Below are 24,080 nucleotides of genomic sequence, written 5' to 3'. Positions count from 1 at the left end.
GAACAAATTTTGGAGAAATTTGTAATGGAAAGGAATGTGTCCTGGCTGACCTGAAGTGGGAAGAGAGTGAAGATGAGATTTTTTTTTTTTCCTTAAATTTTGCAGGAGACGAATGAACTGATTATTCCAAAGTATGCTCTTCATTTGCCCTGAGGCCCCCACCACTTACACCCGAGTTTGAAATGGTTTTGTGTTACAGTAAGACCTAGAGGCTGAGATCTTTATGGTAGCTATTGAAACCTTTTAAAGTCAGGATAACTTAATTTGGAGTCAGAATTCCTGAATGGAAACAGAGAGATACTCTGTCTCTTCCTTAAAGTTACAAGAAGTAGAGGGTTTTCCAGATAGGTCAGATGTAATAATGACTCTTTGGTTATCTCTTTACGTGTTTTTAATGAAGTCAGTAGGATTGTTGGTTTATAATCTTCCAAAATTCATTGTTGTTGTTATTGTTTTGGACAATTCTGTGCTTTACTCTGAATAGATAGGCCTACCTTTTCATTTTTCTTCAAGGGAAAAGTCCTTTTTAACTATTCTATAATCTAAATCGAATCCTTCCTACTTAGGAAGAAAGCTGTCTCTTACATGTTAGAGCTATAGCTGTACAATCAAGGATTTGATTAGGCTTAAAATACTTTTTTTCAAATGAAGTTATCAGGACTTGTTTATACATACATGTAAAGTAAACTGTACATTAGATTTTGAAGAAATAAGTAAGATTGGGTCAGGGGAGGGATCAGAAAGTAAATTCGTGTTTCTAAAGGCTTGTGAACTTGAAAATATTAAGATTCTTTTACAAGAAAAAGAGGATTAGTTGTGATAAACTATGTTGCATCAGAAATATTTTCAAAAGTTTTGTTTGTTTGTTTGAATTCTGGCCGTGATGAATAAAACAGAACTGTCAGAAGTCCCCTACCCGCTGAAGCTTACCGTCTAGTTGAGGAGATGTGGACAACTGTGTGATCAGGTACCAGCATGTGGAATAAAGATGTTCAGTGCACTAGATCTTCAGGTTAGAGAGTAAGGACTGGATCCTTAGAGATTTACAGGGACCAGAATCGAGTTAGAAGGGAAGGAGAATGTTTCATTCGAGGAAAGCAGTGTAAATTAAATCCTGAAGTCAAGAATACTCAGGGAGATTTTTTTTTAAAATCAAACAAGCAAAAGCAGAAGCAGACCCATAAATACAGAGCAAAAACTGATGGTTGCCAGAGGGGAGGGTGGGGGAAGTGGGCAAAATGGGAGAAGGGGAGTGGGAGGTAGGTACTGGCTTCTAGCTCTAGAATGAGTAAGTCACAGACTGAACGGTGCACCATCAGGAATCTAGTCAAAGGTATTGTAACAGCGTCGTATGTGATGATAGCCATGCTTGCGGGGAGCCCAGCATAACGTACAGACCTGTTGAATCACTGTGTTGTACCCTGAAAAAAAGAAGAATCAAGGAATGTTTAAGGGGTAATGAAGTAGGTAGATTGGTAGGATAGAAAGAGAGAGAGAGATAGAAAGAATGAATCAGGAGAAAGTACGCAAACTGTTGTTTTAAACGCTACACGTGATTCCATACAGGATTTGTCTCTCTTTCTCTCTGGTTTATTTCACTTAGTGTAATGCCCTCAAATGTCATCCATGTTCATCCATGAAATCATGGGTGGCTTTTTTTTTTTTTTTTTTTAAACACACCACTTTTTCGTTATCCATTCATCCATCAGGGAGAGGTTGGGTTGTTTCCATAAGTTGGCTGCTGTAAATCATGCTGTAATGAACAGATGTAAATTTTTTGGATACATAACCAGGAATGGGATTGCTGATTCATATGGTAGTTCAATTTTTAATTTTTTTAGGAACCATCATACAGTTGTCTGTAATAGCTATACCAGTTTCTCTTCCCTACAGTAATGTATAAAAGTTCATTTTTCTCCACAACCTCAGCAACATTTATTTCTTGTCTTTTTGATTCTGGCAGGTGTGAGGTGGTCTCTCATTGTAGTTTTGGTTTGCGTTTCCCTGATGATGAGTGACGTTGAGCATCTTCTCATGTTTCTGTTGGCCGTCTGGATGTCTACAGAAAAATATTTATTCACCTCTTTCTCCCATTTAAGAAAATCAGATTATTTGTTTTTATGGTGTTGAGTTGTGTAAGGTCTTTATATATTCTGGATACATCATTTGCAAATATCTCCTCCCGTTCAGTAGGTTGCCTTTTTGTTTTGTGGATGATTTGCTGTGCTGTGCAGAAGCTTTTAATTTTGGTCTAGTCCCAGTAGGTTAATTGTGCTTTTGTTTCCCTTGCCTCAGGAGACCTATCTACAAAAATGTTTCTACAGCTGATGTCAGGGAAATTACTGCCTGTGTTCTCTTGTAGGATTTTTTGCTTTTGGGTCTCACATTTAGGTCTTTCATCCATTTTATTTTTGTGTGTGGTATAAGAAAGTGGTCCAATTTAATCCTTTTGCATGTAGCTTTCTAGTTTTCCCAGCACCATTGTTGAAGAGACTGTCTTTCCCCCCACTGGATAGTCTAGCATCCTTTGTTACAGATAAAATGATGAAATAAGTGTGGCTTTATTTCGGGGGTCTCTGTTCCATTGATACATGTGTCTGTTTTTGTGCTGGTACTATACTGTTTGGATGACTACAGCTTTGTTCTTTCTCAAGATTGCTTTGTCTACTTGGAGTCTTTTGTGGATCCATGCAAATTTTAGGATTATTTGTTCTAGTTCTGTGAAAACTGCTATTGATATTTTGATAGGGGTTGTGTTAAATCTCTAGATTGCTTTGGGTAGTATGCACATTTCAACAATATTTGTTTTTCCAATCCATGAGCATGGAATCGTTTTTATTTATTTGTGTTGCCTCCAACTTCTTTCTTCAGTGTTTTGTAGTTCTTGGAGTATAGGTCTTTCATTTCCTTGGTTAGTTAAGTTGAGTCCTCAATATTTCATAATTTTTGGTGCAGTTACAAAGGGGATTTTTTGTTGATTTCTCTCTCTGCTACTTCATTAAAAAAAAAAAAGAAGATTTATTTATTTATTTTAGAGAGGGATAGGGCATAAGTGGGAAGGGCAGAGGGAGAGAGAATCTGAAGCAGACTTCACACAGCATGGAGTCCGATGTGGGGCTCGATCTCATGACCCTGAGATGAGACCTGAGACAAAAGCAAGAGTCAGACACTTAACCTACTGAGCCACCCAGGTGCAGGTGCACCTGCTACTTCATTATTAGTGTTCAGAAATGCACCAGATTTCTGCGTATTAATTTTATACCCTGTGACTTTATTGAATTCATTTTTCAATTCTACTAGGTTTTTTTGTTTGTTTGTTTTTTGTTTTTGTTTGTTTTATTTTTGGTAGTATACTCGTTTTTTAATGGCAAGGAATAACATTTTAAAAAGATGCTGGCTTGCTTATGAATAGCTTTAAAAGTCAGATTAATGGGGTTGAGCTTTTTTTCTCTTGCAGAGACTAGTAGATTTTTGAGAAGGATTTTTGGAATAAGAGTTGAGTAAGGCTAATCAGGCCAGTAATACATGGGACACCCTGGTCACAGTGGAGGGTGTGCAAAGGGAGACCTCCGGGAGGCCATTTCAGGGATCCAGATTTTGGTAATAAGTGTCTGGTTGGCTGTCACCAGTGGAAGGAGACATTTATGAAGGAATTGTTAAGATCAATGTTGCTGGCTTACCTATGAGTTGGAAAAGAGTCAAGGATGACTGATGATGTGTTTCTTGGGTGATTAGGAAAATGATACAGAAGTAAATTGAATAGAAACACTATCGGTGTGGTGGTTTTCAGTTTGAAGGACAAAAAACAAAAACGAAACCCATTTAGATGTGTTGAGAATGAGGTAATAATGGGAACTCAGGAGAGAGACACCAGCTTTGCCATATGGAAGGTTCAGGTTTGAGAATCCTCAGACATCGGGCGACATTTGAGGCAAAGCCCCAAGAGAACCTCCCCAGGATTATATCCGCAGCCCTTACCAAGTCATTAAAGATCTTCCTAACCTCATTTCCTACCGTGTCCTGAACTTACCTTCTCTTCCAGCCACCCTGGGACTCCTTGTTTCTCGAACAGATCTGTGGGCTCCTTCCAGCTGTGGGTCTCTGCACTTCTCTTCTTCCGGCCGGATCACTCTTCCCACAGTTGGCTGCCTTGGTGCCTTCTTTTACCAAGAGAAGCCCTTTCTCAGCCTTCTAAAGTAGAACCTTCTAAAGTAGTAAAGTAGAACCTCGCTGTCATTTTAACTTTGCCTCATTTCTCTTTGTAATCCTTATAAGCACTGCTCTGGTATAAATTAATTGGTTTGCTTGGTTCTTGCTTGACCACGCCTCCACTCAGTGAAATCCAAGTGTTAGGAAAAATAGGGACTTCCTTTTGTTCACTGCTCTACCCCCCGTGCCTAGCTTGTTGCCTGATGTGCTGTGGGCACACAATAAATATCTACTTAATGAATGTCTGAATTTCCCAAGACAAAATTATCAGAAAACAAAAGTTTAACACAAAGCACCGAGCCTAAGGGAGCAGCTCGGTTGGAAGAAGAGATCCTAAGAAAGTATACTCCGGAGTGGTCAGAGAGATGGGTGCACTAGGTGTGTCAGTGTCCTGGGGGACACAGGGGCGGGGGGAGACCTGAAGGAAGGGCACCAAGGACATCAGGTGCAGCAGAGAAATGAAAACAAGAAAAAGGAAAAGATGATCTGATGAGGGGATTTTAGGAGAGAACCCGGCCACAGCCTTGCTATTGGTTAGGGAGAGGTGACAGAGGCCAGGACTGTAGCTCGTGGCTTAGAGTAGCAAGGGCAGTTAGGGGAGGGAGAGAAGCACATGGTGCACAAGGCATTTAAATTGTAAACGAGAGCCAATACTAAAGAAGTTGATTATTCCTGCAGTGAGTCCTATAAACTTAAACCCCCAGCAAAATATTCTGAAGTTTCAAGTGCATTAAATGAGTTTTAATTAACCAGAAGTGGCTTGATTTTAGATATTCTCCTGTATATTTTATATTTTAAAAATAGTTTCCTTTTCCACTGTCAACCATTTAAGCTTTTGGTAGTTTATTTTGGTACGTATTTGCAGAAAGAATCTAATATTATCCTGCAGGGGTTTTCTATTTTTGACTTTTTATGATGGGAAATGTCAACATACAGATAAATAGAAGAGCTGCTGGGACTCTCCTATATCCATTACCTGCACTTCATTGTCATTTTGTTAAAATACTTAATGTCAATTAGGATATTAAGACATTCATCCCTGAATCCTTGAGTACAGATCTCTGTAAACAATAAGGAGTTTTCCCCACACAATTACAGTGTCACTGTCCACCTAATAAAAGTTAGAAATCCTTGGAGCGCCCGGGTGGCTCAGTGGTTAAAGCCTCTGCCTTCGGCTCGGGTCATGATCTCAGGGTCCTGGGATCGAGCCCCGCATCGGGCTCTCTGCTCAGCGGGGAAGTCTGCCCCCCCCCAGTCCCCCACCTACTTGTGATCTTTGTCTGTCAAATAAATAAATAAAATCTTTTAAAAATAAAATAAAAAAAAAAACTTAGAAATCTTTAATATTATCTAATAAAAAATTTGTATTCAGGTTTTCCCATTTGTCACCTGAAATATCTTTAACAGCTGTCTTGTTTAAAGCAGAACACATGAAGGACCACACAGAGTATTAGATGGGCGCGTCTCTTAAGCCTCAGCTGGTCTGGAAGAGTTCTGTGTCCTCTGCCAACACCCCACTTCGGGTTAATTCACTTAGTGAAGAGACAGGGCTGTTTGACTTGTGGAAAGTCCCCTTTTCTGGAAACCTCTACTGATTGCTTCAGTGAAGTGTCATTTCACTAGTTACATGACTAAATTTGTCCTACATTCTATAGTTATGTTTATTCATTTGAGATCAGTGGTGTTAGGCACAGGACTAGGTAATCAAAGAGCATGGACTTTGTCCTTAGATAAGTTGGAATCTGATATATGTTCTTGTCAGATTCTTGTAAAATTTTGCTATCCAATCCCACTTTCATCATATTTCAAATATAAATTAGTTTTTCTTGTTTAGTTAAAACAAAACTGGGGCTTACGATTGTTTTTCAGATTTTAACTCAGTACCCAATGGCAAACTATGTTATAATGGTTAGGTGTCATCCTGTTTACATCTGATAATTCACTTATTTGTGTTTTGTGGAACTGTCTACTGGTTCAAATGAGCAGAGAACACTTACCTAATATGTCCCATATGTTATGGTTTCGTGTTTTTTTTTTTTTTTTTAAGATTTATTTATTTATTTTGGAAAGAGAGAGAGACAGTAGGAGTGGAAGGGGCAGAAGGGAAGAGAGAGAGAATTTGAAGCAGACTCCCCACTGAGCACAGAGCTTGACACAGGGCTTGCAACCCGAGATCATGACCTGAACAGAAACCAGGAGTCAGACAGTAAACTACCTGAGCCACCCAGGCACCCCTGGTTTCACAGTTATTTTTTTTTTTAAATGCTTAGAAAAGATCTGAAAGAGTATACATTAAAACATTAACAGTGGTTATACCTGTCTGGTAGGGTGATGGTTAATTTTCTTTTCATTTTAGCTACACCTGCTTAGGACTCATTCTACAGTGAGCATAGATGACTTAAAGAGTGAGGATAAATAAAGCAGTGAGTTCAGAACCAGCTTGACTGCAGAACATTGTGAAAGTGTGTAATGCCGTAGAACTGTACATTTGAAAAGGGTTAAAGTGGTAAATTTCATATTTTGTGGTTGGTTGTTGTTGTTTACCACAATTAAAAAAAAAAAAAAAGAGTCTGTGGCTTTCATACTGCAGAAAACAAAACCAAAAAGCGACTTGCCTAGTCCTACGTTTTGAGTCCCCTAGATGTTTGCATGCCTCTTGTAACTCTTGTTAGTAAAGCCTTGTCATTGCGAATCTTAATTAATGCCCCACAATGACCATAGTATATATTTTTTTAAGATTTTATTCATTTATTTGACAGACTGAGATCACAAGTAGGCAGAGAGGCAGGCAGAGAGAGAGAGGAGGAAGCAGGCTCCCTGTGGAGCAGAGAGCCCGATGTGGGGCTCGATCCCAGGACCCTGGGATCATGACCTGAGCCGAAGGCAGAGGCTTTAACCCACTGCGCCACCCAGGCGCCCCGACCATAGTATATTTTTACTTGAAATTTCAAGTATGCAGAATAGGAGCAGAAAGCATTTGTTCCAGAGGACCCTGGAGGTGTTTCCTTTGTTTGTTTAATTAGAGGCAGGATTCGGGGGACAAGACAAGATGGAGAAATGCTGATGGGAAGCATGTTGGCTCTGAAAGTCTACTTCTGGTTCATGGTGGTAACTGTGGTGACTATGTTCATTGAAGAAAAATGTGTCAGGAGAGGTTCACTTTAACATGTCATGATTTCAGTCCACAAATAATATCCCATGTTAGAATCAGAGTAATGAAGTTTATGGTAATTAAATGTCAGAATTTGAAATGTGTATCATAAAGGGAAAAACATCTGGAGACCAATCTAGTGTTAATGGGCCAATCTTACTCCCCTCGCTTACAGAGTTTGTTGTGTTATGAGACACAGTGCGAGAACGTCCTAGATTTCTCCTATTTCCTCAGATGGAGAAGACTATGTTGAACTCTAGGTAACAGGGAGATGTTTCAGGCAGAAACTGCTGGAAACATGGAGCTAGATCAGTGCAAGTTTGGCGATTACTTTTCCAGCATCAATAATCAAAAAATCTTAGTAGGTTTATTGGTGCTGCAGGGTGTGAGCCCCAGCAGCGAGAGCACCCAGAGGTTCTGCTGCCTTTTTAACTACCCACTTCTTTCCCTTCTGCGCCTCATTCTCGGAGAAACAGAAAGTGCCTGGGTCCGGATCCTGCTAGGGGATAACCCTCAGACGTGTCCAACCCCAGGCTGTGTTCAGAGCCAGGAGCAAACACATTGGGGCCCTCTCAGGTGAAAAAATGTCCTGGGTTTCTTTGTAGGAGAAGAGGCGCCCTAGAAGGGAGGAGCAGCACACACTGGGAAGGCGTGGGGAGGCGGAGAAGCTGGGGGGGACTGCCCCATCCCTTGGACAGATGACTGCGGAGCCTTTAAGACACTTTCCTAGCAGTTTATTCTCTCCAGAAGAGCACGGAATTTGGATTCAGATAGACCTGAGGGTAGATCCCTATAAAGTTGCTCTCAAACTGTGTGTTTTGGAGCGAGTTGTTTAGTTACTCTCAGTTCATTCATTTATGGAGCGGAAGACAAGACGGCCTCGTAGACTTGTCCTCTGGATGAAATGGGGGACGCTGTCTGCAGTGCTGTGCACATAGTGATCACAGAACAGACACTCTCCCCGGGACCTGCTCTGCACCAGCGCACCTGTCACACTCCTCTCTCTCTCTGGACTGAATGAGTCTCTTTAGGACTGATGTGTTAAGTCTTAATTACACACTATGCGTTTTTGTTCCCAAATAGTAAAAACTTTAAACCAAAGGAAGAAATGCTTTGTGTCCTCTTTAAATAATATCCACAATAGTATTATATCTGGGGTTTCAAAAATACACTCTCGTTATGATGATAACTGACAGCATTATTTCATTATGTGATTTAATTATAAATAGAGTCTATTATTGTGCCTTTGTTTTTCACATTGAATATTAGTAGAACTTATTTTTATAACAAAAATATGAGCAGTTAAGGAGTTGTAGAGGTTGGAATAAAATCTAATATTTTTAATAAATTCTAAACAGGTGATATAAAATAAATTCTTTTCTGCATATATTTTTTGATCTGGTGCATTACCGTTCCTCTAACTGGCCTCCAGGTTTATAGAGTAATTACAGCTTCAAATAAACTTGGTCGTCTGTGGTTCAGAATGTGTAAAAATAAGCAGAACACTTGAAATTTAGCTTGTAGTTTAAATTGTTCAGGTCAGCTTAGTATGACTACCTCAAGTATCAGTAACAAATACTTTGCTAGGAAGTATTATGGGCCATGATATAATAAAAGTTAGCTACCTGGCATTTTATAAAAGAATATGTGTTTTTTTCTTGTATGTTAAATAGTTCCAGAAATCATAGCTAATTATTTGGGTAATAGTGTTTTAGAATCATTATTGGAAGGTTCTGCTTTGGGATTTAAAATTTTAATGCGGCCCAGCTTGAATTGGGAACCTTTACATAATTAAAAGGAAAATACTCTTCTAAAGAGGTATTGGCTCATCTGTTTATTAACCACCATTCTCTTTAAGAATTAGAGTGGGTGGAACTGGAGGGTTATTAATACTGAGCGAAACAGGTCAGTCAGAGAAAGACAAGTATCGTATGGTTTCATTCGTATCTGGAGTATAAGAAACAGTGCAGAGGATCATAGGGGAAGGGAGGGAAAATGAAATGGCAAGAAATCAGAGAGGGAGAAAAACCAGGAGAGACTCTTAACTCTAGAAAACAGAGGGTTGCTGGAGGGGGAGTAGGAGGGAAGATGGGGTACCTGGGGATTGCATTCAGGAAGGCACCTGATGTGACGAGCACTGGGTGTTTTAGGTAACTGGTGAATTACTGAACTCCACATCTAAACCTACTGATGCCCTGTATGTTGGCTAATTGAGTTTAAATTTAAAAATTGCAATATTTTAACAAAAGACTAAGAGTCCCCTTTAAGAATGAGAGTTCAGGAATGAACCATGTTCTGAAAACTTCCCTATTTTTCTTCATTTTCTTCATTGTAGGATATGTCTGTGATTTTGTATTATGGCTGGCAAAAAAGAACCCAGAGCTTTTCTGTTTCCTGGCCCACTTGTTCAAACATGGTGACGTAAAGGGTCAAGTGTTCTGAGTTCAGATTTCAGCTCTAACCTGCATGTGCTGTACGGCAGGAAACCCTGGGCTTTGGTGGTGGAGTGTCCTCTTCCCTTGGTACTGACCCAAGTGCCACTTGAATATCTTGAGCCGTTTTTGGTAGTTGCTTCTCTCTTTTATTGTCTCAGTTTAGGATTATTTAGAAACAGGGTTCATTTATAGAGCATTTCGAAACATAAAATGTAGGCTTATTTCTAAATTTTACGGCTTGCTCATAGTAACGCTTTGTTCAACTAGGCTTCAGAAGGACCTGATTGAATCACGTGTGAAATGTTGCCTTATAATTACAGGTGTTAGAATGAGTAATAACACAGTTTGGTGTGTGCTGTAAGTACGTAGAGTTTCTTACTCATTTTTCTTACTAAGCCCAGAATCTTCCATAGTGCTTGACCCGTAATTGGCACATGTCGTTGAGGCCATGGATATTTAGCATATTTCATCAAAATAGCCAAGTTGTGTGTAGCTACTTAGATCACTGTATTACTATTCTGATATTTTTCCAAAGCCATCCTTTTTCATAAATACAAACATTTAATTCATTTTCTAAACAGTTCCCTTTCAGTAGTCTGCTTGAGAATGGCAATTAATCACTTCTATTGTCATTTTTGTAAATTACAGTCATTGATAATCACTTAGAGTCCTATATGTAATTTTTTAAATAGCTTGTTGGATTATAGCAAGGAGAAATTCTTAAAATTTTATCACTGAAACTTCTTTTAGGTATAATTTTGAAAATATGCTTCCTTCAAAATCTTACTTTGATTCCCGGTAGCTCTTTTAAAGCTGAAAAACCTGGGGGCTTGGAGGTGCCCTCTGCCTAGGATCACCGCCCGCTGCCGGTGTGGGAGACGCTGGACTCGGGTCTGGAGCTCCGATTTTAGTTTCTTGTCTTAGTCACCTTGACATCATCAGCACAGCAGGCATACAGCTGAGGTGTAGGTGGACTGCATAGGGCCTTCTTTCCTTTTTTGTTCTTCCTGTTTCTGCTTCATTGAGTTCATTCGTGAGTATTTCTGTTGGGCCCACTCATCTTTGGAGTGTCTGTCCTCTGTTCTTTACGTGAAAAACCGCTCAGTCACTTCAGTCCTGAGGTATTTACGGTGTCCCCTTACGTGCTCTCACGTCACAGGCACTGGGGGGGAGAGTGGGGCATGGAATTTCTAATTTCTCGGTGGCTTCTCTGCTAGGACATCGCGTTCACCTGCATTAAATAAACCCTGGCCAGACACTTAATAGGAGTTTTGTGGAGAAGGAAATACATTGGAAGAACAGTGGTCTGCGAAGAGAATTGGACTGGGTCTGCGCTCTGGGGATACGTGTAAACTACACCTATTTATGGTGTTGGTGTTTGAAAACTTTCGTATTTCAAACAAGAATATAAATTGGCATTCTGTAGTTGGTGTTTTTTAACATTCGTATATCAAAATGTACGTAGCATTGCTGTACAATATCTAACTGTGAAACAATAGATTGTATGATATGTTGAATCTGCCAACTTTTTGTTGTCTTACAGACCACCGGGTCCTCGCTTTCCTCCTTACCCAGCTTAAACTCGTCCCTTGATTCTCTCAACGCATGTGTCTTGCATCCTCTCTTCTCTTTCTTGCTTTGCCAAACCGACTCGGTTCAAGTACAGCTTTGCTGCAGTCCAGTCGTCCGTGCTCCGCCTGCGCCCGCGTCTCTGAATATATCTGGTGGAAGTGCACAACATGACCCTGGCACCGGCTTGAATTCTTGATCGTTAAATTCCAGTGGGCAGAGGGTGCCTGGTTGGCTCAGTGGGTTAAGCGTCTCCCCTTCAGCTCAAGTCATGATCTCGGGGTCTTGGGATCGAGCCCTGCGTCGGGCTCCCTGCTCAATGGGGAGCCTGCTTCCCCTTATCTCTCTGTCTACGCCTCTGCCTACTTGTGCTCTCTCTGTCTCTCTTTGTCAAATAAATAAATAAAATCTTTTTAAAAAACAGACACTGTTTAGGCACAGGTGGGCACAGTTCTTGGTGCTAAGATCAGTGGAGCTTATGTTCTTGTTGAGATAGTAAGCAAAAAAGACACTAAGTTAGTCATTTCATATGTTTGAAGATAACATGGAATGAAATAAAAAGTAGAACAGGTCAGAGGGCTGGGGGAGTCCTGGCTGAGGGGTGCAGGTCACAGTGTTTAGGATGGTCAAGGTAGGCGTCCGTGAGAAGGTGAGATCTGAACTGAGACTCGAAGGTGGGGAGGGGTTCGCTGCGGGCTGTGCGAGCGGACGGAACGCTGGCACAGAGGGTGCAGTCCACATTCGAGGAAACACCCAGAAGCCGGGGGGGGGGGGCTGGCACAGGGCCTGAGAGAGAGTACTGACTAGGTGAGGAGGTCAGAAACTTAAGTAGGGTGGGTGAGAGGCCCAGATTGTGTAGGACCCCTGCTGTTCACTGAGAGGCCTTTGTTTTCTATTCTTAGTGAACTGGAAACACTGCAGGATTTTTTTTTTTTTTTTTTTTTTTCTGGCAGCTGATCATGTGAAGGTTCCTGCCACATGTGTTGGGAACAGACTCCAGTCAGGGGCAGGGAGAGCTGTTCCAGAGTTTTCAGAGTGTTCACGTGAGAGATGATGGTGATTTGTTCTGACAGTAGTGGAAGAGGTGAGGAGTGATACTGGATCTTGATTTTGAAAGGAGCCAACGAGATTTCTAGAATGAGATAGGGGAAGAGAGGAGAGGAGCTAAGGGTGAGTCCAGGTATTTTGACCTGAGCACTTGAGAGGTGAGGTTGGTGCCGTGTGCGATGGAGGGAGCAGTAGCAGACGGCGGGAGACCGAGGGTGGGAGAGATCGGTTCGCTTTGGGATGAGTTCAGGTTTGTAGTTAGCGTCCAGTGAGCTCATATCCAGTGTAGTATCCGTTTCAGGAGCACAGTGTAGTGATTCAACACTCTGTCCATCCCCCTTGCTCATCACGAGTCCTGAGTTCCGACGTCTTCTAGAATACACTTCCTAGCTTTAGGTAACAGCGGATCTAACCCTTTCAAGTTTCTGAGTAGGAAGAACTTTATGGCACCTGGGCAGGTTGAGGCACTGAGCTGTGAGAGTCGGAAGCAAAATTGCGTCCTCGGTGAAAGCCAGGGGAAGGCAGATAACTACCAGTATCAAACAGGAGCAGCCCAGGTTTCCGGTATGGCTGGTAGGGAAGTGAGGAAAGCCGGAGGAGGGACAGAATCCAGAGAAAAGACAGTGGCTGTAGGACCCAGCAGGTCAGCCAGGTAGATACCGCCCCTGTAGAGTTCATCATGGGTATCACAAAATGCAGATCCAAAATGGGAAGAGGTTTGAATTTTTCTGTTGGCCCACCAAGAGATGATGATGGCTGAAGCCATGAAACCTTGTTAGAAAAGAGAAGAAAACGAAGCAGAGATCCTTGGGTGAATGATCTTTTCTGGTGAAAGGAGTCCATGAACTAGTCCAATGTGGCCAACAGTAGGATCTTATAGAGACTTCGAGATGGTAGTTGATGGTTGCTAATAGAGGTAGGACAGAACACGCAGACTCTGAGTAAAAACACTGTTGACTTTGTCAGCTGGAGGGAAATTGTTTCTTCCAAAAAGCAGTGTCAGTAAACAACTCTACCCTACTCTGTGTTGTCATCTAATACTACATATCCTTAAAAATCCACGCAGGTGTACACCTGATGATAATAGCTAACATCTACTGAAAGCTTATTATGTGTCATACGTTACGCTGAGTATTTTACTGATTTATTCCTAATTCCCACACCAGTTTTATGATGTAGGTACTTGTTTCCCCTTTAATTCTTGGAGACCGGAAAGATTAATTTAACTTGTCCAAGGTTACATGGTAGGAAAAGTAATTGAATCCAGGAATGCTGGTGTTAGAGTCCACACTCTTAGCCACTATAGGATGCTACTTTTCTTTGAAGTCTTCTGAGATATTCCCTGACATAATTTATCCCTTTTGACTCACTGGCTCCACAGGCTGTGATGACTGAGAATTTAGGTGGTATATATTGTCAAAGGGTGTACAGTTTGGCAAGGGATCAGGATTCCTTCTTAAGTGAAAAATAATAATACAAGATAATGAAACATGAGGGATACAATAATGAGAATATGGAGAGGGGAATGTAGGTTTGGGTCTGGGCCTTAGAGGGTAGGTATTCTTTTGAGTGTAGGTGATTACTTGGGGGTAGGGGTGAACTCAGCGGATGCCAGTCCAGGTACTAAGAGCAGCTGGAGTGAAGGTGTAGATACAGGACAGAGCAAGATGTATCTGGGGAAACTCCAGTCATCCAGTTTGGTTGGTTGATAGTGCATGTGGCCGGAATGGGTGTTGGATTGGAAAGGAAGACTGAGGCCAAGTTGTGAACACCCCGAGGGGAGGCCCGTGACAAGCTGTGAGAGGGCAGTGGTTTTGCCTTGAACAGAACTCTGTCGTTCTCGACTATTTACTTTGTGGTTTGAATGTAAGTATATTCAAAGAGACATTTTATGTTATTTCTAGAATGCCAGTTAATGAAAACAGAACGACCAAAGCCAAACACATTTATTATCAGATGTCTTCAGTGGACCACTGTTATAGAGAGAACATTTCATGTAGATACTCCAGAGGAAAGGTAAGAAACCTGTTTTTCCTATTTCATGAAAAAGCAACAGTCGGTGTAAAGATGTATGTGTATCTGACGTCCCCATTTGTGAATCTGTGCGAACACATTTGTCAAATCCTGTAGTCCCTTAATTGTTTCTGGTATGATAACAGGGGCTTGCAACAACCTCAGGAACTGCTGTAAGATATTCTTCTCAACAAAAACCAAGACGTTTAAAAACTGAAATATAAACTGGGACGTTTTTATAACTAAACTACCTTAAAAAATGGTCAAATTGATTGTGTTCATATTTGGAATCTCGAGGCTGGTCCTGGCACAGGTTTCAAGCAGCGCTGCTGTTATGCAGGGGCTGCCCGAGTGTTAGGCAGGGAAGGATCCTGAGACTGGAACTAAGCTCCCTGAAAAACCAGGACCAGGATTCACTGGCCTCCACCGGCCTCACTGCTAAAGAGGGGAGTGGCCACTTCCCTGAGCCTATATTGTCATGCTCCAGATTGGTGCATTCCTGCAACCTCTGCCCCCCAACCCCCTAGTTCTGTTTTTATACCCTTTTATCTGGTGCTAACTGAGTTAAGTCCAACAAGCCCAACCACAAAACCATTTTCTTGCACGGATGTTATCATGGTTGATCCAAATCAGCAACTTCATGAAGTCAAATATTACTAGTTTATGTTCCAAATGAGTAAAATCAGGTCTTAGGAGGCTTGTCTAAGATTTTTGAAAAAAAGCCAGAAATAACCTCCCATAAGGCCTAGTAAATAGTAAAGTATTATTTTAATAATGCTTTTGATCAGTAAACATAATTTTATAACCGGAGTTAAGGATAGATCCAATTTTCTTTTGTACACTCCTGGTCTTACTCTGTGCAGACATATTTCGGTCTTGAGCGTACATACAATTCCGTACGTCTTTCTCCCTGTCCACTCCTGTCTTCCCGGGGCATTTCTATCTGCTAAGTCTTCAGTGTGTTTAGACTTCCACCCGTAACCATGATTGGGCCAGTTCCCATTCATCTGTCAGATCTGAGCTTCAAACACCACATTTCCTCCAAAACCTTCTCTGACTCGCTAGAGACCGAGCCTGTCCCTGTACCTTTTATATCCAGGCTGTCAGCCCTGTAATCTTTGTTTGCCTTTCTCGCTAGACCGTGAGGTTCTTGACTAGCAGGGATAGTATTTTCCTTGCTCAATTTCTATCTTTACAGCCTAGTCCAGGATCCAGCGTAGTATTTGTTGACTGGCTGAATGAATGGAAATATTATTCTTAGTGGATTTACAACATCTCATTGAAGCATGATTAATTTTGCCATTTACGTTTGCAAAGCTGGATTTACGCCATGTCTTAAGACTTCAGAATAGTTCCTGCATTTATATATCACGCTACTTTTCTGAACAATCAGTTTTTATTTGCATTTATGACTAGAAGAAAGCAGTTTTAGTAAAAAATGAAAAAACAGCATCTTTATATTTACCATGGGGTGTGTTTTTCTACATTCATCTAGAATCTGGTGCTTGGAGGTTTTATATGACTTTAATGTTAATGAAGACTTAGAAAAAATGTAGTGAGAACTAGAAAAGCTGTGTATTTTCTATGTTCTGTCTGCCAGTCTAAAATCCGTTCTTGTTGTAAATGAAATATGTATCTCTAATCTTAATCTAAAAAAAACCTTCTATTTGTTTTATTGCATGATAGACATTTAGAATCTGCATTTTCCAAGGCATGAGACTATTGTACCAGCTCAGTTCTTCATTTTTTTTTTTAAAGATTTTATTTATTTATTTGACAGACAGAGATCACAAGTAGGCAGAGAGGCAGGCAGAGAGAGAGGGAGGAAGCAGGCTCCCTGCTGAGCAGAGAGCCTGATTCGGGGCTCGATCCCAGGACCCTGGGATCATGACCTGAGCAGAAGACAGAGGCTTTAACCCACTGAGCCACCCCGGCGCCCCTGGTTCTTCATTTCTTTTCATTGAATAATCCATTCCATCTTCATTGATTACTGATGGCACATATACATAAATATTTGTATTTTTAGGTTTTTTTCTTTTTTTTTTCTCTTTGATTTCTCTGTCATTCTAGCACTAAGACCACATGGTTTTTGTTAGAGAAGGCTAATAAAGCTTTTAACTTCTAAGGGAAGGAAAAGGCCTTAACTAGAAGTAAAAAAATTAAGAAAGGAAAAAATTTCAGGTAAAAGCAAACATTAGAGTAAAGCAAAACTTCAGTTTGCTACTTTTTTTCCCCCCAAATGTTCTTAGCTTTTGCAGGCATAGTATCTGCAGATATTAGTAATTTTGTCTCTTCCTTTCAGGTAGGATGGCCTATTATTTTTTTGTTTTAAACTAATACATAATTTTTGTGATAGCATACTCGTTTGTTTTTGCTCTGGTTTTACTGAACACACTTCAAATTACTCACCGTCATATATGAAATATGTTTCATGTACAGTTTATTTTGTTACACTGGGACATCCACTTTACAACCGAGAGTATTTTTCTTTCTTAGAGCTAATCACTCTCATTGTTACAAGGATGGCCCCACTACACTCGCCCACACACGTTCACGTGCACGCCTGTACCCACTTCTGTCACAGCTGCAGGGAGCTGTTTGTCGTTTCCCAAGTCCCAGTTCTGCAGTGACTCTCACATCGCTTGTGGGGCTTCCAGGCCTTTTTGCCCTTACACCAGACATGCCTTCCCTTGCTTGTTTCTTCCTGTACCAGCTCACCGTGTACATCCTCATTTACAAATCATTTCGCTCCTTTGGTCCCCACTCCAGACTTAACATTGTTTTTCTTCTCAGTGCAAACGTGTTATCATTTTACCTAGAACACTTCATTGTACATGTTTACAGTATCAGGGTTTCCCTTCTGGCTCTAAGTTCGTACTACACTATGGCTTACTGAGATTTACTAGCATACATATATTAGGCATTTTAATTAAATGCATATTTTTAAATGAATGATCAGCTTATGAAAATTGATTCATTTTCATTTAAGTAGTATGTATACTTTAAATAGATAAATTTATTTGCTTCATGGGGGGGCTCCATTCTGTTTTCCAAATTGAGTACATTTTCTAAACATTATGAGGGAACTAGAAGATTGCTTGCTTTCTTTGATTAGTGAGATATTTGGACCCAATACTTCTCTGCAGAGCATCCAGATATATTTTAATTTTGGTGAGTGAGGTAATTTAGGTCAATAGTCAACCTGAGAACTCTCTGAAAAGATGGACAAAATTTAAAAAGAAAAAAAGGCATACACGGGACAATTTACCTGTGAAGAATGATGGGAACAAAACTTTATGGAAGGGTGAAACCCAGAGAGATGAGCCCACCCTTTTACTAGGGTTCGCCTGCCGATTCTAGAAGTATCTGAGACGCTGACATTTGGAATAACTGTCAGATGTGGGAATCATGTCCTGGAATCCAGGGCCTACCAAAGAGGGATCATGGTATGTCAGTACATCTTAGGTTGGCACTAGAAGAAAGGATAAACTGGATTTATCCTTACTTAAGGATTGAAGTGTAGCTTTCAATTATTTGAGGTCTTAAGTTTGGTTAATGTGATCTACTTTTGCTAAGTCTCCTTGGAACTGTTAAAAGTAAATATAAACAATCTCAAACTCTCTTTACATTTTAATGTACATCGTTTGATAGGATTTAAAAATAAACAAGTACACCAAGGTTCAAAGATTCTGAAATCACAGAGACAAAACAGACAACTGAATAGGCTCTCCAGATAATGGAGTTATCGAACAGAGATGAAAAGAACTCTGTGTGAGTATATTTAAGGAAATAACATTTAAGACAGGAAATTCATCAGAGAGCTAGAAATTATAAAAAAGAAGAAAGGGAATTCTAAAATTGAAAAAAAAATTTTAAATCATGAGTACTGGTGGATAGTTTTAACAGTAAATTAGTCCTAACAATGGGGAAAATTAGGAGCTCAAACATAGGTTATAACAGAATATGCAGAATGAAACATGGACGTAAGGACGGAAAATAAAAGTAAATAAGAAGCCAATGTAAGATGAATGCAGCGAGAAGATCTTACATATACATAATTGGAGTTTCAAAATGGAGGAGAGAAAGAATGGGTCAGAAAATATTTGAAGTGATAATGGCTGAAAATTTTCTAAAATGGCTAAAGATAGCAAACCACGTATTTGGGAAGTCCTGAAAATCTCATGCCGGAAAAATACAAAGAAAACCCACTTAGACTTTTGAAAACAGAGACAATGGGAAAATCCTCAAAGACAATAGAGATAAGTTGCCTTCAAAAGAGCATCAATTAGACCAAAAGGTGTTATCAATAGAAATAACTGACATGGAATTTATGGGATGGAATGATAATTGGAGATAATGGAATGATGTTCTTAAAGTGCTGAAAGAAAATAAGTGTTGATGAGCAAAACCACTTTCCAAGGGTGAAACTAAGATGAAAATATTTCAGTCAAGTATTTCAATAACTTCAGTTAAGAAATGATAGAATTTCTCACCAGCAGACTTGCAGGAAAGGAAATACTAACAGCATTATTCAGACAGACTAAAAATAATCCCAGATGGGAGAAGAGATGTAGGAAGGAATGAAAAACAAAATGGTAAATAAGTTGGTAAAACCAAAGGAGTATTGATCTTATGAATAATAATAACATTTTGTGCTTTAATTATATGAATAATGAAAAATTAAAATAATAATATGTAAACTGAGGTTGAGGGAAAATGAAAGCTAATGTCTTATGACATCACTGCTTCCTAGAAGACTTAAAAGTATGGACATTGGAGAGGGTATGTGCTTTGGTGAGTGCTGTGAAGTGTGTAAACCTGGCGATTCACAGACCTGTACCCCTGGGGATAAAAATATATGTTTATAAAGAATAAAAAATTATAAAAAAAAAGTATGGACATATAATATTAGATTTTGTTAAATTGAGGATGAATGTTATGATTTCATTGCTAAAAGGAAGGCAAGCACATGATGACCAGAATGCTGATATGAGGAGAAATAGAATCATAAAAAATTTATTAATCTGGAGTACATTATGTAGGTTGACTGTATGAAGTTAATGTTATATATAAAAGTATGCCAAAAACAAGGCAGGGAAGCCAACAGGAAAAATGAAATGGAATTCTGAAAATTTTTAAAATAATGAAACAAAAACAGGGAGGAAAAAAAGAAGAGGAAGAAAGTAGGAAAAAGTGAAATGGTAGACTTATGTGTAACCATATATATAGTTCAATTAAGTATTAATGGGTTAAACACTGCTGTTTAAAGGCAGAGAGTTTCAGAATTAAAAATACGAGGCCAACTTATGTGCTATTTATAAGAAATGCACTTTAAGCATTATAAAGACATAGCTAAGTTGAAAATAAATGGATTAGTAAAAATATATTATGCCAACAATAACCATGGGGAGAGATTTGCTATATCAGATTTCAAAATAAAATAATATTCTAGAGAATTCCAGGACACTTTATAATGACAAAAGGGTCAATTAATATGGATGCTGTAACAATCATAAATATGTATACATGCAGTAACAGAATTGTACAGAGAAAAGTTGACAGAGAAAATATCCCACAACCATATTTGTAGATTTTTAAATTCTTTCCAGCAAGTGTTAGACCAGCTAGAGGAAAACATTAAGCAAAGTCTTAGAATAACACTGTCATCCACCTTGATGTAGTTGATATTTACAGAATACTAAACCCAAATGAGAGTATACACATTGTTTCAAACGCACATGGTATATTCACCAGGACAGCTCATATTCTGGATCATAAACAATTCTTAATATATTGAGCATATCTGAAATTATATAAAATATGGTTTTTGCTTCAATAGAATTGCTTCGAAATCAGTAAGAATAAGAACCTGAAAAGCTCCTAAGTATTTGGAAATTAAACAGCATACCTCTTAAAAATCATTGGGTCGGGGTGCCTGGGTGGCTCAGTGGGTTAAAGGCTCTGCCTTCGGCTCAGGTCATGGTCCTGGGGTTCTGGGATCGGGCCCTGCATCAGGCTCTCTGCTCGGCGGGGGGCCTGCTTCCTCCTCTCTATCTGCCTGCCTCTCTGCTTACTTGTGATCTCTGTCTGTCAAATAAATAAATAAAATCTTTAAAAAAAAATCATTGGGTCAAAAACAAAATTCACAGGAGCCATTAGAAAGTCATTTTTAAATGAGTGATAATGAAAATAAAGCATATAAAAATTAGTGAGTGCTTAGAGGGAAATTTTATAACAATAAATGCCTGTACACAAAAAGAAGAAAGTTAAGTCAGTGACCTAAGCTTTCTTTTTAAGAAACTAGGAAAGTAGAGTAAACCCAAGTTAAAATCCAGAGGAGACATTAGAGCTCAAAAATCAGTGAAATAGAAAACAAAATGATCAATAAACCAAAACTAATTCTTCGGGAAAAAAAAAAAAAACCAAAAAGAATGGAAAGCATCTTGGAAGATTGTTAAAGAAAAGGAAGAAAAGAGGGAAGACACAGATTACAAATATACCAACCCAAGAAAACATTAGAAAACTTGAACAGCCAATATCAATGAATAGAATTGAGTTAATAATTTAAAAACCTTTTCTCAAAGAAAACTCCCAAGTCCAGATGGCTTCACTGATGAGTTCTGTCAAATATTTAAAAAAATATTACCAGTCCTACACAATCTAGTTCAGAAAATAATGGAGAAGGGAACACTTTCCAACTTATTTAAAAGGGCACTCCTGTTTCAAAACCCAGGCAAAGCTATCATAAGAAGATAGAACTATAATCTAATATACTTGCAAACATCAGTGCAAAGTTTCTTAACAAAATTTTAACAAATTCCAAAAATATGGAAAAAATAATAAATCATGACCAAATGGAGTGTATCCAAAGAGTTCAGTTGCATTATCTGAAATCATTAAACTAAATTCACTATATTCAGAGGATAAAGTAGAAAAACCACATGGTCATTGCAACAGATGCAGGAAAAGTATTTGCCAGAATTCAGTACCCTTTCATCACTAAAACACTCAGCTGACAAGGGATAGAGGGGAACTTACTCAACTTCTGTCTATAAAAAAAAAACCTATGGCTTATGTGATCATCAAAGGTAAAACCTTCAGTGCTTTCTCCCTAAGATCTGGAACAGAGTAGCAATGTCTTCTCTCACCAGTGTTATTTAACATTCTACTAATCGTCTGATATAGGTCATTTAAGACAAGAAAAACAAGTAGAAGGCAAATAGATTGGAAAGAAAGATGTAAAACTGCTCTTATTTTTAGACATTTGCCAACTTAATAAGGCTTCAGGGTACAAGGTAAACATACAAAACCAACTTTATTTGTAAGTACTACCAAAACATTAGAAAATTAAAAAAAAATTTTAAAGCCTCCACAGCAGCATAAATGGTTAGGAGTAGATAACTCAGGAAGGGGTCTCTAAGAAAGTGAGGAATGCTGCCAAAGAAAGAAACATTCTAAGAAAACAGTCAATTGATGTTATTCAAGGGAGATTGGCAGAGTAGGAAGATTTTGAGATCACCTCCTCTCACAGTCACACCATTGCCATAACTATATATGGAGTAACTCACTTTGAGAAGACTACTGAACAGCTCTTCCATGACTAAAGATACATTTTAAAAACCACATCAAGAAGAGTAGGAGGTACAGAGACAAACTTGGGAACTAAACCTCAGATATGCTAACCCACAAACAGGAGGGCTATCAGTTGCAGAAGTCCTGTGTGAGGACCTCTGTTGGGCACCTCAGCCCTGGATTTGCACTGGGAAGGCATGCCTCCATAGCCTCTGGCTTTGAAAATTAGTGGGTCTTAACTCCAGGAAAGCTATATGTGACAGCACTCTCAAAGAGTACGTGCACAGTATCACTCACTCTGAGACCCAGTACAGAGGCAGTAGTTTGAAAGCTTCTGCGCTATATGTAAAGATTGCAAGATTGTGCTGGAGGGTCAGGAATCTGTAGGAACTTTCTCCAGTAATGGAAGAACTGGCAGGTGCTATTTTTCTTGATCTCCTTCAGCGTAGTTGGCCCTGTGCTGGAAGCACCAGTTCTGACACTCTCCTTCTGCCTTGCTAGCACTGCAGACACCTGTCGTATGGACCTGCCCTGGTGGGTGTCCCTCCAAAGCTGCTCCTGCCCCTCCACAACCAGCAGGCATCACTTAGAGGGAATAACAGAACACTAAAGTATGCAGAAGAACAGATCAGCAATCCGAATGACAAAACCTAAAAGTACGGGAAGACACTCAAGCTGAGCAGCAGAGAGTCAAAGAATCTAAAAATATGAAGATATGTAAGGGACAACATCAAACTTAGTAATATTTGCATTATAGGGTTCTCAAAGGAGAAGAGAGAGAAAAGGGGGAAGAAAACTTCTTTGAAGAACTAAGAATTGAAAACTTCCTAACCTGGAGAAGGAAACAGACAGCCAGGTCCAGGAAGCATAAAGAGTCCTAAATAACATAAACCCAAAGAGATCCGCATCAAGACACACAATAATTAAAATATCAAAAATTAAAGATGAAAAATAATCTTAGAGGTAGCAAGTTACATAAAAGGGAAATGTGGTAAGGCTGATCCTTCAGCAGAAACTTTGCAAGCCAGAAGCGAGTGGCATGATACAATCTAAGTGATGAAAGGAAGGAAACTAGAACCAAGAATACTCTATTCAGCAAGGTTGTCATTCACCGTAGAAGGAAAGAGAAAAGAGTTTCCCAGACAAATGAAAGTTAAGCTCATCACAACTCAACTGGCCTTATAAGAAGTGTTAAAGGGACTTTTTTAAGACGAAAAGACAGGCCATAATGAGAACGAAGAAAATTACTAGTGAAAAATTTCAGTGGTAAAAGCAAACATATGGTAAAGGTAGTCAGTCAATCATTTATAAAACCAGTATGAAGATCAAGAGATGAAAGTAGTAAAATCAGTTATATCTAGAATAATTAATTAATGTATATACAAATTAAAATGTAAACTGTGAAGTCAAATACATAAAATGTGGAGAGCAGTAGTAAAAATATGGTGCTTTTAGAATGTGTTAAAGTTAATTGAACATTAGCTTTAATAGACTTATATACATAGAGTGTTTTATGTGAACCTTATATGAACCATATACTGAAAACCTTTAATAGATACAAAACCTCTAAAGAGAAAAGAACCCAAACTTAGCACTCAAGAAAATCATAAAATCACAAGGGAGGAGAGTAGGAGAAGAAAGGAACCAAGAACTATAAACAACCAGAAAATGGCTACATGCCAGTTGTTACATGCCAACAAATGGCAATAAGTGCATCCCTATCAGTAATTACTTTTAATGTAAATGGACTTTCAGTTCCACTCAAAAGATAAAGGGTGACTGAATGAGGGGAAAAAAAACAAGACCCAGCTAGATGCTGTCTACTAGAGACTCACTTCAGACCTTAAGACACAGACAGAGTGAAAGCGAAGGGCTAACAAAACTATACTGTATGAATGGAAGTGAAGAAAAAAAAAAAAAGACAACGATGAAGCTGGGGTAACAGTACTCCTATCAGGCAAAATAAACTTTCAAAGAAAGACTGTAACAGGAGACATAGATGGGCATTGCATAATGATGAAGGGATCAAGTCAAGAATCTAACGGTTATAAATTTCCGTGCACCAACATAGGAGCACCTAAATA

General features: G+C 39.3%; 1 protein-coding gene across 2 annotated transcripts in view; it reads left to right on the top strand.

Annotated features, from left to right (window-relative positions):
- AKT3 (AKT serine/threonine kinase 3) overlaps nt 1–24,080 on the top strand; it is a 303,429-nt gene that overhangs the window by 144,352 nt on the left and 134,997 nt on the right. For both annotated transcript variants that reach the window (XM_082702257.1, XM_082702258.1), the window contains one exon: nt 14,316–14,427. In XM_082702257.1, the coding sequence (XP_082558383.1) occupies nt 14,316–14,427 (112 nt within the window). The remainder of the gene's footprint in view (nt 1–14,315; nt 14,428–24,080) is intronic.

Source organism: Mustela nivalis (genome assembly GCF_964662115.1).
Source record: "Mustela nivalis genome assembly, chromosome: 16".
In the NCBI taxonomy this organism is placed as follows: domain Eukaryota; kingdom Metazoa; phylum Chordata; class Mammalia; order Carnivora; family Mustelidae; genus Mustela; species Mustela nivalis.
This window is presented reverse-complemented; position numbering and strand designations above follow the sequence as displayed.